This window comes from Stegostoma tigrinum, chromosome 18 (genome assembly GCF_030684315.1).
Source record: "Stegostoma tigrinum isolate sSteTig4 chromosome 18, sSteTig4.hap1, whole genome shotgun sequence".
Lineage (NCBI taxonomy): Eukaryota > Metazoa > Chordata > Chondrichthyes > Orectolobiformes > Stegostomatidae > Stegostoma > Stegostoma tigrinum.
This window is the reverse complement of record NC_081371.1, coordinates 23291033-23305540: the sequence shown is the minus strand read 5'-3', so window position 1 is coordinate 23305540 and position 14508 is coordinate 23291033. Positions and strand designations below refer to the sequence as shown.

General features: G+C 36.0%; 1 protein-coding gene across 2 annotated transcripts in view; it reads left to right on the top strand.

The window, feature by feature from the left end:
* The window catches only part of mkrn1 (makorin, ring finger protein, 1), a 57850-nt gene that overhangs the window by 25266 nt on the left and 18076 nt on the right, over positions 1 to 14508 (top strand). For both annotated transcript variants that reach the window (XM_048548702.2, XM_048548703.2), the window contains exon 3: positions 5865 to 6106. In XM_048548702.2, coding sequence (XP_048404659.2) covers positions 5865 to 6106 — 242 coding nt within the window. The remainder of the gene's footprint in view (positions 1 to 5864; positions 6107 to 14508) is intronic.

Sequence of the window (14508 nt, the reverse complement as noted above, 5' to 3'; positions counted from 1 at the left end):
CTTTCCCAATACAATATTACACAAAGCCTTCAACCTATTTAGAATGCTATGATGGAAGAAACTTGGTCACTAAGTGTGGTGATTATGTTCAGCTCTCTTTTTCTGCCTCCATTTAAAAAGTTCACATTGATCTGCTTCATCTTAGAGATGTTCCAAAATGTTAATATAAAATTGAAGTGAGCTAGTAGTATAAATTGATCTGCTATGAAACTTTCCTGGAGTTACAAGATGTTAGCATTGTTCTTGGATCTGCCATCTTTACCTTTGCAGAGATAACAAGGTGTAGAGCTGGATGAACACAGCAGGCCAAGCAGCATCAGAGGAGCAGGAAAGCTGACGTTTCCCTTGTCCAGCATCTGCAGTTCCTACTACCCCTTTACCTTTGCACTTCAGTTTTGTTGATAGTTTCATACCCTGGGCCATCCTTTTTTAAAATTTGGGTCAGATCACGTTTGCAAACATACAGGTTCCCAAAGGCACTTAACCACTTCTTTATGATTCAGAAACAAGTTTGCAACTCCAAGTCATTTCAGGGACTTCAAACTATAGTGTTTGTACTTGCAATATTTCTCCTGTTGTCAAGTTGAGCCCACAATTTAATGAGTTTCAAAATCAGAGAGCTGACACTGTTACATAAAAGATTTCTGTATTATTAAGGGAATTTGGGAATAATTTGACTGAGCAAATCAGTCTACAGAATTTCTAGTAGCAAAATTAATACTCATGCACCAATTTATATCGTACCTTTACATCAATTGTGCAGCATTGGTAATACATCCAACACCCCTCTTCCCAGCACAGCATAATATTGCAGAAGAAAGTTTGCACTTGATAGACCCCAGGGCCTAACCTTTGATTGAAAAGGCCAAGTTATAGTTGTTGAGTGGACAAATTACCTTTTGGTGATCTTGTCAAGAGTCCTGCACTGACCTGTTGAAGGGCAAAGGGGAGAATGGTGTTTGAAGTAACTGACCCTCTGGACACACTCCTAGAGCTCTGAAACAATTACTAAAATTTCTGTTCAGCCATTATTGTGCTATTCTTTGCTAATTGTGTTATGCGCAATATTAGAAATAAATGAGTAGTCTGTGCAAGTAAATTTCCTTATCATAACTTAATGCTTCAAGTTTGATTTGTTCTTTTGGGAGTAGGAAGTTTGATGCAGATTTGGTTTTATTAATTTTTCCCACCATCGAACTTTTCTGCACATCATTATATTTACTATATGGAACTGATTCCAATGGAATTAGTTTTGTAGTATAATTCATATAGTTTTGTTGTGTTTACTTTGGGGACAATTTGGCAAAATTAAGTCATGCGTAAAATAGGTGCTTTTAAAGGCTCTTGTGACACAGTGGTATATTCCTACTTCTGAGCCAGGAGACCCAGGTTCAAGTCCCACCTGTTTCAGAGCTGTGTAATAATATCTCTGAATAGGTTGGCTGGCAAAATAGTCTCAAGAAAAATTATAATGCTGCTGATTGAAGATCTCAGATGTCATTACAAACTAGCAATATATTTTCCTAGAAAATTATATGCATATATTTATTATGCAGGGTATTCACCTTTTCTACAGAGAATTTAAGGCCAAAACTGCGGCTTTAGCTAAAGCATGGCAGTGTATTTGATCGAAGTTGCTGCTGGTGACTGTCCTTTTTTTTGCAGTGTCTAAAAATGTTGAGGTATGGTCTGCCTTGATATTTAAAAGTTATAATTAGTTAAAAGTATATAATTATTTATATTTCAGCACTGCCACTCCAAGACAGTAGTTTGTCACTTTTGAGCAAAGGTATTGGAAAATGTAGGAGATGAACCTTGGTTATATTGGAAAGCCATCAGAAAGATTTTAATGTTCATTTATGTTGGGCTTTTACTTAGACTTAGTACTGCAGAGAACAAGTTACTTCTGATTTTGGATTTAAAATGTCGGCTGGGCAAATTAGTTTTCACAGTTGAAGATTTGCAGATTTGACACTCAAGCGCAAGTGAAATTAGTACACTAAATAATGCAGACGTTTTTGTCTTGCCAATGTGTTAAGTTATTCACCATGGTGAAGATTTGAGTGATTAGGTAACTGCAGATTTTTTGCAATATCTTTTTTCTATATTCAGCTGTCAGTGTTTTGTAATGGCGATGTAGAAAGAAGCAAATGCAGAAACTAACTTGAAATGGAACTTGCACGGGATAGGAAAAGTATCAGCTAATTGTTTTATCAATACATTTTTAAGGAAGGAAATTCATTCATGGGCATCAGTGACTGGGCAAGCATTTATTGCCCATCCCTAATTGCCCAGAGGGCAGTTAAGAGTGAACCACATTGCTGTCTAGAGTCACACCTAGGCCAGACCAGGTAAGGATGGCAGATTTTCGTCCCTAAAGGACATCAGCACACCATATGGGTTTTTACTGACAATTGGCAATGGTTTCATGGTTGTCATTTAGATTCTTAATTCCATATTATTATTGAATTCAAATTCGAACCCAGGTCCCAGAACATTGCCTGGGTCTCTGGATTAGTAGTCTAGCGATAATACCAGTAGGCCGTTGCCTACCCTGAAAGAGAGAGTTTGCTAAAACAAAATGGAATCCTTTAAAGAACAACTGAGGAAAAGTTAGAAATATAAGCTGAAAATGCTAACAATCATTAGATCTGGCAGCATCTGTGGAGAAAGAAATGATTTGTTTTTTATTTCAAACTGGAAGAAGCAAACTGGTTAAATGAGTCAATTTTTTTCCATGAAGCAAGAACCAAAATAATTGCTATAAGGGGATCTAAAAATCCATGAAGGAATGGAGGGTAGGAAGTAAAGTGTAAAAGAAGGTTATATATCAGATAATCAGGAACAAGTTTCAGCTGGTTCCTATTCCAGTAGAAACTGAGTAGAGGAATTAAACATATTCATCAGATTTTTCCAATGTTGTCTTGGTTTGGGATTCTTTGAGTGGTGTGGTGTTATAAAATCGGAAATGCAACTTCATTCTTTAAGGAGGGAAGGGAAATATTGGATAATTGTAGATCTGTTAGTTTAACATCAACTGTGATGATGATACTGCAGTTTTCAGAGTTGTGTAAGTGTTCAATTAAACCATCAGCTAATCGGAATCAGGATGGATTTGTGAAAGGTCAGCCATATTTGATAGTTGAGTTAAAACTTATGGGCGAGTCATTGCCATAGTGAGTAAATAAGGATCTGTTGATATCCAGATGGATGTCCAGCAGACTATGCCGTACAGGAGATTATTGGAAGAAATTAGAATACTGAATTAGATGTGACCTTATGACGCAGCTTAAGATAGATTCGTAGAGTCATAGAGCACAGAGAACAGGCCCTTAGGTCCAACTCGTCCATGCCAACCAGGTTTCCTAAGCTTGACAAGTCCCATTTTCCTATGTTTGGCCCATATGGCTCTAAATCTTTCCTATCCATGTAACTGTCCAAATGTCTTTCAAAATTGTACCCACCTCCCGAGGAAGGGTAAACTACTGAAAAATTAACTCTGATTTCTCTCCACAAATGCTGCCAGACCTGCAGAGCTTTTCCAGCAATTTGTATTTTTGTCTGATTTATAGCATCTGCAGTTCTTTTGGTTGTACCTGCTTCTACCACTTCCTCTGACAGCTCATTCCATATAGTTGCCATCCTCTGTGGGAAAAGTTGCTGCTCGATCCCCCTTAAATTTTTCCTTTCTAACTTGAAGCCTATGCCCTGTAGTTTTGGACTCCCCTACCCTGGGGAAAAGACCCTGCCTCTTTAAGTTATTTATGCCCCTCCATGATTTCATAAACCTGTAAGGTCACCCCTCAGCCTCCTAAGCTCCAGCCTCTCCTCATTAACTCAAACCCTCCAATCTTTTTGTAACCTTTCCAGTTAAATAATATGCATCCTATAGCAGGGTGAGCAGAATTTATATGCAGTATTCCCGATGTGTCCTGCCTTACCAATGGTTTGTACACCTGTAACATGATGTCCCACTTTCTGCACTCGGTGCTCGGACCGGTGAAGGCACCACTTTCAAGGAACTATGTACCTGTACCCCCAGGCCCCTGTAATTGATGATACTCCCAGCACTCTATCATTAACTGTTACATCCTGCCCTGATTCTCCTACCAAAATGCAACAGCTTTGCATTTCTCTAAATTAAACTCCATTTGCCAGTCCATAGCCTACTGGCCCAGTTGATCAAGAGCCCATTGTGTTCTTAGATATCCTTCTTCACTGTCCACCATACCATCAATTTTGGTGTCATCCATAAAATTACTAACTGTGCCTGCTACGTGCTCATCCAAATTGTTCATATAAATTATGAACAACTGTAGACCCAGTGCTGATCCTTGTGGCACACCGGAGGTTGCAGCCCTCCAATCTGAACAGCAACCCTCTACCATCTCCCTTTATCTCCTACTGTCAGTCAATTTTGTATTCAATTGGCTTGCTCTCCCTGGGTCCCATGTGATCTAACCTTTACTAACTAATCTATCATGCAGAACCTTGTTGAACACCTTGCTAAAGTCCGCATGGACAACAGCTACTACGCTGCCTTCATCTAAATTCTTGGTCGTCTCTTCGGGAAGCTCAGATGTGTGAGACACTTCCCCATACACAGAGCTATGTTGACTATTCCTAATCAATCCTTGCCTTTCTAAATGTATGTAGATCCTGCCACTCAGAATCTTCTCCCAACAACTTACCCACGACTGACGTTAGACTGCCTGTTCTGTAGTTCCCTGGCTTTTCTTTGCAGCCTTTCTTAAATAATAGCACAGTATTAGCCACCCTCCAGTCTCCCTCACCTCCTCCGTGGCTGTTGATGATGCAGTTTCCTCCCTAACTTCCCACAATTTAATGGGTAGTCTTGATAGATTATGTTATTCATTGAGTGTGACAGTTGCTATTCTGTAGGGACCTTTATTGGAATCTGAGTTTTTTGCCATATGTACTAGAAAGTGTAATTTCCTGCCTGAACTGTATGGCCAAGTTTGCAGATACGCTAAATTAGGAGATGGTGAAAGTGTATGGATTAAAACTGGAAATTACAGTGGACCTTGGACAACCTAAATTTGTGGACAAGATATGGCAAATTGAAGTTAAGTATGAGTAGTTGAGAGATTAGCTGCTTTGTATCTGCAAAAAATAAATGGGGGGCGTATTTTGCTAATGATGGTCTGGGTGCACTGTATGAGTAAAAGGATTTAGGTCATCATGTATGCTGGTTCACAAGTATTAAAGTAATCAGAATGTTTACTGGATTGTTTGCCTTTATCTCAAAGTGATTGAAATTTGGAAGTGAGCAAGCAATCTTTAGTTTGATAGGGTATGTCTAATTGTTTAATTGCATTCAGTTCTGGGTGCTAAATGTATATGGACTTTGCGAGAAACAGAAGCATCAAAATTATACCAGGGTCAAAGGAATTAAATTGGCTTGCATTTCCTTGAATTTAGAAGTTTGAGCGGTGATCTTATCAAGGTATTTTAAAGTGAGAAACCTATTTACTTTGGTTATGCAAAAGCTGTTTCCCCTGGAGGAACAATCCAAACAAGAAGGTGTAATCTTAAATTCAGGTAGAGGTTATTTGCAGTAAAATCAGGAAGCATTTTACTGTACAAACAGTAGTGTGTGTATATTGAGTTCTTTATCCAATTCAATATGAGATTATGAAATCTGTGCTCAGTAAGATTTTGTATTGTATAACACTATTGAGGGATGTGGATCTACAGACAGTGATCAGTCATGCTCTCATTGAATGGCAGAATGGGATCAAAGGGCCACGTGGCCTACATCTGTACCAGTGTTCCTAAGAAAAAAGTTGTTATCACAGGTTAATGATGTTGCATTAATTGTAACATCCCTAATTAATATACAGGTATGACCACGTGAAGCCGTCAAACCAAGGATTGTCAGAGATTCAGAGTGGTCCTACGCCATTGATCTCGAAGGATTCTGCCACCGCCTCAGCTACTAAACTTACTCCACTTACCAAATTAAATGGTGAAATGAGCACAAAAACAGTGATTGAGGAATCCAACCCTGCAACATCAAGTTCAAACCTGGAGGACTGGGTTAATGCAGCAGAATTTATACCTGGACAGCCATACTGTGGACGAAGTAAGCTGATTCGACAAGTTTACGTGCTTGATACTTAACAAAATAAACAAAAACACCAAACAATCCACTGTAGTATTTCTCAGTTTACTGCATATAGCTGTCAGTGTCAAAATGATTTACATTAACTTGTACCAAACAGTACCCTATTACCTCTCAAAATGAACAAGGGCTACCTGTGTAGGAATCGGTAAATGATTCCGCTTTGATTTTTTTTAAAAAGTACCTTTGGTTTTGTCTTTGTTTTTGCTCAGATTTTGTGAAAATGGAGGTTACAGTGTTAAAACTAAAACAGCACAATTTGATCTAAGTTAGTTATGTGAAGGTAAGTTATGTTTCTGTGCACCACTTACCACACTGAAATGCATTGTTGGTGAGACACACACTTTTTTTTTTAGATGCTGATTTTACAGTGCTCCTGGAGTGGCCATCTCTCTTTTTTCCCTTTTTACTAATTCTCCTGTTTTCATTCCTATTACAATATTTTGCATAAATGTGATTTTAACATAGATATTGAGTCATATTATAGCCTTATGACACAAAATGCCATGAAGTTTTTCAGAATAAAATGATCAATCAATAACTTTCCAAAAATCCACCTTGCTGAAATTTTCTAAACAATGTGTTCAGCTTCATGCCTACACCTTGGTATCAATTCTTTACGTTGTTTGACATTTTAACCAATTTTCTGTAAGTGCTGAAGAAGATAACATTGGAAACACCCTGAGAGGTTACGACAATGGTGCAGAATACAATATGTTAAAATGAAGAATAAGGACAGACTGCATGTCGAATATCTTTGAGCTCATGGAACTTACTTTACCTTGTTAAAAGTCTTTATTAAGTAGAACCTATGAAACAGCACAATGCACGTTGCAGTAATATTCACGGAATACAAGTTTTAACTACCAGTGAGTGACAGGTAGAGCCTTTTTTTGACACTTAAAGTGCCGATAAACCAGATTCAATTTTAGTTCTGCTCCCCAAATGACCTTTGTTCAGCTGTTTCAGAATGCAGCAAAGCCTGGTGTTGCTTTTTTTAAAAAAAGTGGCACCATATGCATATGTGTCATGTTCTGAAATGAAGAATTTCATTCACCTATCACTTCTTGAAGTGTAGCTTCAAACTTTAGTGGCTCTGTCATATACCACAAAAGTCTGCAGTTTGTACCATTTAGTGAGGTTGCTGTATTTTGGGTTACCAGTTGTTAGCATATCAAAACCTGCTCCAGACACTGTATGGAATAACATAATTTAGCTTTTAACTGCTCATTTACAATGTAGCCCTCTTGGAATGATGTCCTTTACAGTGGAACTTAATATGAATGAGAGAATCTTGAAAAACTCCTGGTCTTTTGCTGAAATTTAGCAATTACTACATAATTATTGAAGATATCTTGAATTCCTCCTTGTTTGTGGTAATAAGGCTTTTGTAAATCAAATGCCAGAGTTTATATGAGAGTTTCCAAAGTAAATAATTTAAGAACCATACATTTAAAATGATACCAGTTTTTTAAAATTTAAATAGTTGGGAGTTTATTGACAGTAATGTGTCTAAGTTAAGAATTTTAGTTATGTACTATCAAAACACATTCATCGTGCCAGGAGACCTTGTTATTAAAAACCCGTCGACATGTGCAAGTCTCATTTTTGTCCAGGAGTATTAGTGTAAATGAACATGAATGAGCAGTTTAAATGCACTTTCTTAAAATTCCTCATATTTCCTTTCTCCCAAAAGGGTTCTCAAGTGCCTGATCCTGTGACTGCTTGTGGATGGTCAGGTACTGAAGCAAACCTGGTTGTAAACATGTGCTGCTGTTGAAACCTGGAGGGGAAACTGCAGCTCCATCTTTCCATTGTTGACCTAGTTACAAGATGGCAGAGTTGCCGCAGCAGTGTTGTGATTTTTTTTTTGCAAAGATTTGTTCTTCTATTTATCATTTAACAACAGAATTCTCCCCTAACCCTGTGATTTTTGGCAGAGCAGTTTTTTCTTTCTTTGACGTTTACTTTCTTGACAAAAAGTGCACATCCTTTCATTTTTGGGTGGTGTCTTTTTGTGCATTACATACTTGCCCCAACTAAAAGGATGCTTGGTTTCTGAAATGGCATTTTTACATTGCCATCCTGGATATGTAGTTACTTATGGTCTGATTCTTCATATGTAAATGAAATCTTGAAATTGAAAACAATTGTCTCAATTTTTATGTCTGTAAACACGAATGCAACATATTTCATCTTCACGCTAGTTTTTATGATCTTAGGTAATGTGACCTTATGGAATTAGAATTCTAATATGAAGAGACAGTTGCGAGCGTAGTTATTTTCAAAGAATAAACTTATTTAAGAGATTTTTGTTCATTTTGACTATATATTCTAATCCACATGGTGCAATATATTTACAGTGGAAGTATTTCTCCATTTTATCAGCTATTATTCTATTTTAAATATTGAGGGAGGTGTGTATGATCAGCTAAACTTTGGACTGTTTAGTCTGACATAACTAATGAAATCACTGAAGCAACCCAAAAGGTGAGTTATTGTTGAAATGTAAATATCACAAAGTGGGAATAAATACAAATCTACATATTTTTGATATTTTTAAACTTTATCATGGAGTGCAGTTGCTTTTAACTAACTCTGGTTATGCAAGATTGACAAGGATATTTTTCAGTTTAACAAGACTTTGACAAAAGTCAGAATAAAATTAAATATATTTTTCTCTGCTTAATGCCCGATGGTAATTCGTTGAGCTATTGATGTTTAATTGCACTAGCAAAAAACAAATTAGTTTCCATTCATGAGAGACAAATATAATAATCTGCAACCACGCAAACACCTTTTGGTTGCATATACAAATAGCAGTTGACATGAGAAACATTGATTCGCAAGTATGATTGCAGCATGCTGTAAACAAGGAGAAACAGCTGGATTGAAATAGAAGACTGCAATCAAGCCATCATCAGTTACAATTATGTGTGTTATTGCTGTTCAGTCACACTTTGTCCACTTTACTCTTTGATTTCATGTTACACTTTTCTCTTCATATGGTAAGTAGCAGGGTTTCTTTACCTTGTGCTGTGGTTGAAATCCACAGTACTTTGTAGTTTGAAATGTTTCTCAATGGAGCTTTTGAACTTGTCCCTATAATTTTGCAGTGCCTAGGTATTGCTGTTTGGTGTTTTGTCTAATTTGAAGTAATGTTACAGCTGCTAAAGTTACAATGTATCAGCATTTAAAATAACTTGAGCTTTCTATAAAAGATACATATCTTAAGAGTCACGTCAACTTGGTCACAATTGTACAAAATGCACTTGATTGTATTTTGTCACTTAATTGATTTAAGCATGCTACTTTTTATGTGCTCTGTTTCTCTGCGTCCTTTTCTCCCTTTGTCTAAAGGCTGGGTGAAACAAATTTACTTGCAGATGACTTATGATCTGGCCTCTGTGCTGCTGACTGATCAGGTCTGAAATTTCTTGCCTGATGTCGCAGTAAAGCTTATTTGTGAAAAGCAGCCATTCCAAATTTATGCCTGATTGATTTCCTTTTGTTTTATGATGACATGTATACTTGTTTTTTGCATTTTTAGAAGTACTACTTTAAAATACTTCACAAAAAAACCTTGTTACTTTATATTTTTCCTCATGGTTTAGTTTTGTGTTTAAATGGTTCACCTCAAAGTCTGCTGTTAGAAAAGAATTGTATTTTAAGCTAGTTAAAGATGTAAGTGATTGTGGATGGATTCATCACAGTATATGAGAGAGAGAGAGAGAGTTTGAAGATTGATTTACTAGGTTTTGGCTCAATCCCGGTGAATGGGTGTGAAATCCCAGAAAGGTTATAACATTTAGATGCAAATAGTTTTGATATTAACTAGAAAAATGCGATGTATACAAGTGGATTTGGAGAGATGTCACTAAATTTACAGGGAAAGAGCTAAAGCTCATTTCATGCCTGTTTGACTTTTTTTTTTGCTTTCTCTGTGTGAAGCCAAATGCTGCTGTATAAAATCTGTTCACTTGTGATTGAATCCATTTTGCTGACATTAAGGTACAGTTTTGAAATACCGGTCTCATAAATGTAAGTTTAATTCTGCAATAAAGAATGTAATCATCCACAGTGTAGATTTTTATTTAAACCACAAATTCTAGTGCAGGATTCCTAAATTACTATTTAATGTGGCATAAATATTAGGTCACTTCAATAAAACTAGCTGTAATCAAAGTAATTACTAGTGTAAGTTCTTCTGCTTTTCAAGATCTGGTCCCAGTCTTAACGTTCCAAAAGACAACTGTGTGAGCTTTGAACAGAATTCAAGTCCACACTTTGTGAGAGCTTCATTTCAATAGCAACCTTCCATGAAACTCTCCCATCGCGGACTACTGGCTTCCTATATTTATACAGGTAGTTCAAACACAATTAACTCTTAATATATCCATCTCCTGTTCCCACATTCCATTACATCTGTAATTCTTTCAGACCACACTTGATAACAGTATTTTAGCTGCATCACAAAAAAGATGACTTTTATTTATGAATATCATTTGGTGCTATGCCATATTCTATTGGTGAAATTTTACCAGAGTTGCTACTTGGATTGTGGTGATTTAACATCATATAACTATTGCTTTTTTTAAATAATGGCATCTTAATCTACTATCAAAGTTGAATGCCATTGACGTGAACTGTTGGGAACGTAATAAGATGGCAAATCAAAATCTGAATTTCAACACATTAAGTTGCAAATGTATACTCAATAATGAACAATTTGTCAGAAAGTTATTCTTGGAGTTCAGGTGCCACTTCTGTTTCATAGTTACTTTCTTGTTACTTTTTAAAAATGTTTTTTTGAATTCTTTTGATTTTAGATTAGAAACTTTTATCTTTTTTGTATTATATTAATTAATACCTCAGGATTTACGTAACTGCTTTAAAATTAGCTCTCAACAACCTATTGTATATGGATAACTATTGCAGTCTGCTGGTATCTCAGTAAAAGATGCCCCATTGGAACATACAGAATTCATTAATAATTGTGTATTTAGAATAACTTCTACATTTTGAATGAACTGAGGGCATTTTTACTGTGCTTGAGCTGTTTTAGGTGGATATCTGAATACAGGCACGCAGTCATTTATACAAAATTAACATCAGTTACAAGAAGTACTTATTCTGCGGTTAAATATTTTATATTAACTGTGTTAACTTTCTTGTATAAAACCTGAATATTTGCTTTGATATTTAAATAAGTACAGCCTTTGTATTTTTCCAGAAAAGGTTTTATTTAATCTCCTTCCCTCATGGCCAAAATAAAAATCAGTGGATGGATGAAATTATAAGCCTTGAGTGCATTGTGTAGTTAATCCAGCAGTATAATTTGCTAAATTTAATACTTGAGATATAATTTACCTTCTAGACTGTCAAGAATCTAAAAGAATGAATTCTGAATATTTCTTCTGTTCAAATTCAAGTCAGAAGAAGCATTTTGCCTGTACATGTAATATGATGTTCCATTCAGATGAGAACACCACTAGTGGAAGAAGAAAGTCACTACTATTGTATGTCTTTTTAGACAACTCAAACTTTCTGATCACTGACTGATGGAATGTCTGTCATTGGTTGAGACCCATAATGGACCAGAATACAGTCAAGTGAACATCCTTAAAAGTTAAACGATGGTTTATATCAGTGTTAAAAATAGTGTGTTCACCTGGAACTTTAAATCAAACTCGCAAAGTTAATGAAAGACTTCGGAAAAATTGATTGAAGTGATTGTGCCGTGGTCAATCCTACTTTAATATCCTGGGCCTGGGAGTCTGCTTCACACACAGGGTACTTGAAGTTTATAAATCCATGTCCTTGCGATCCCAGTTATCTTGCCTGAAAGCAGTGTGTTGGAAAGACCATATACTGGGCTGACAGAGTAAACAAATTCCTACTTTTGATGTACTTTGCAGTGTGTCCAATTCTGAAATAAAGCTCCCTAGTCTTCGGATCAAAACTTGACAAAAACTGTGTGGCCGTATCCTGAAAAGCTTGAAGTACCTTCAAGTGAGCACTACTTCATTCACTGGCTTCAGTTGGGAGAGGAATGGAATCGTAGAAACGTATAACACAGGAGGAGGCCATTAGTTATGTCTCATGTTAATTGTTATCAATGTCCTGGCTGCCTCCAGTTCCTGAATGACAACGCCATATAGTTTGCCGCACAAGGTTTTGGTCTGATTAGTGTTTGTCTTTCAAATTGTTCACCGTGGCTTTCTAGATTTTCTATGTATAAAAAACACTAAAAGTAGGCTCAATAATGACAGTACAATTAAATGAGTATTATTCTGTATTATTTAGCATTTTTTAGATTAACTCATGTATTGTTTGTGAAATTGATAAGAAATCAAAATAGCTGTTTAACAGATTGCTTGCAATATGGTAAAACCTATGTTTATGCTTTCCCAACAAGTAGAAGAGCATACTAGTTCTTAGTTTTGCCTATCATGTAGTACGGCAAAACTTGGGTGTTTCAAGATATTTTGTCTCTAACTGGATCAGTGTTTACTTCCAAAGCATCATATCGGTTTCTACATGTATAATTACCCTAGATAAATTGGATTGCTTCATGGAAGAAGCATAACAGTTTGAAATATCCAGTAAATTGTTGCCCAAATATGTGAGTATAACTGTATAATTTTGCAAATGTGGGTACTAACAGGTCTGCAATAATTGTCTGCATTTATCTAATAAATATTTGAATTAAGTTTTTCTGTGATTATTTCTGCTTTTAGAAATTGTTTACAATACAATAGAAATGATTTAGATGTGGAAATAACTAAGAATAGTGTAGAGAAGAATGTTAAATTCAGTTTAAATATCTTCTAAGTTCTTTTAGCAATGCAGTTGCTTATTTCAAGAGATATGGGTTATCGCAGTTCATACATGCTATCTTCAGATATGATAGTAGCATTAACCTAAATGAAGTGATTAATATAATTTATTTTTATGTGAAAGAATGCCTCAATTTGTCTTGCTGTGTTTTAAAACTTAAGCTGACAGGAATATTGATCAATTACATTTTGGTGATTATATTTTTGAATGTACCTGTCAGGCAATGGTAGGAGCAATTTCAGTCCCACTGTCACTGAATTTCCTATCACTTTGGAAGGAGAAAGCATTGTTTGAGTTGAGTATTTCTGTCGGACAGCTCTTTTTTGTGCAATTCCCACTTAATAAAAGTGTAATCACACCCTGTCCTTTTAGCAAAATTAGTTGGAAGGTCCAAGAATGAAACTTGAGTTTTAAAAAATGTGTACACTTAATGGAGATCAGATACTCTTGGAGGAGAAAGATTTGGCTGTTCTATGCATTACATAATCCCATAAATTCAACTCAAAGTTAGATGTCACCCACCCATTTAATATAAATGCATTGTTTAACTGGGGGATCTTCGGAATATCAGATGTATCAAATCTACTTTTGGTGCCTAATATATTAAAGGAATACATCACTCTCTTTTTGTGAGCAAGTTATTTAAAGGTATAAGATGCAATATAGTGCATGCTGAATGATACATTTTAAAATTTGCACAGAGTATTAGTTGCAGTTGTTAGTCTAAACTGATCCTTTGGTGCCAATATGGTGGCCACCTTGTAGGTGTGACTTGTGCACTTGGGATGGATAGTCTAAGACAGCTTAACTGTCTAAAAGAACTTCAGTTGGCATTCAGAACAAATACATTTTTAAGTTGTTCATGATTCCCAGATGGCCTGCAAAATGCATTTTTATTTAATGCCATATGTTACAATGACTAAAGTTTTCTCAATATTTGTCAGTCTGGATTTTTTCTGTTGTGTTTTGATTACTTAAAGGAGCTCTGAATTTCTTCACAAAGCATTAAATAATTAGGTATCCTTTAACAAATATAGAAAGAAATTTCCAGCCAAGGCTGATCTTTAACTCCCAAGTTATACTATTGGACATGTACTCTTCCATCTCTTCTTCTCCTCCTCCCGACTGCCCTACAATCCAACCATGACTACATGTTTTTTAAAATTGTGATACCGGGGCTTAGGGTTAAATTATAAAAACAAGTTGCATAAACATGAATAGAATATCAAGGGATGATTTGGCTAAAGTGTTCAAGAACTCTGGAGGGAGACATAGACAAACTATTTTCTTTGGTAACCAGAAAAGGAGAATTGAGAACAAGATATAATCCAGAATCAGATAATTTGCTAGGGAAATTGGGAAGCCCTTTTTCTCTCACACGGTAGATAACAACTGGATTTCTCTCCCACTAAAATGCTATCAGTGTTGAAATAGCACTTCCTAGAATGATTTTCGGGATTAAGGGATATGGAGATAAAACATAAATAGGCTTACAATAGAGATCAACCAGGACATGATGGAGC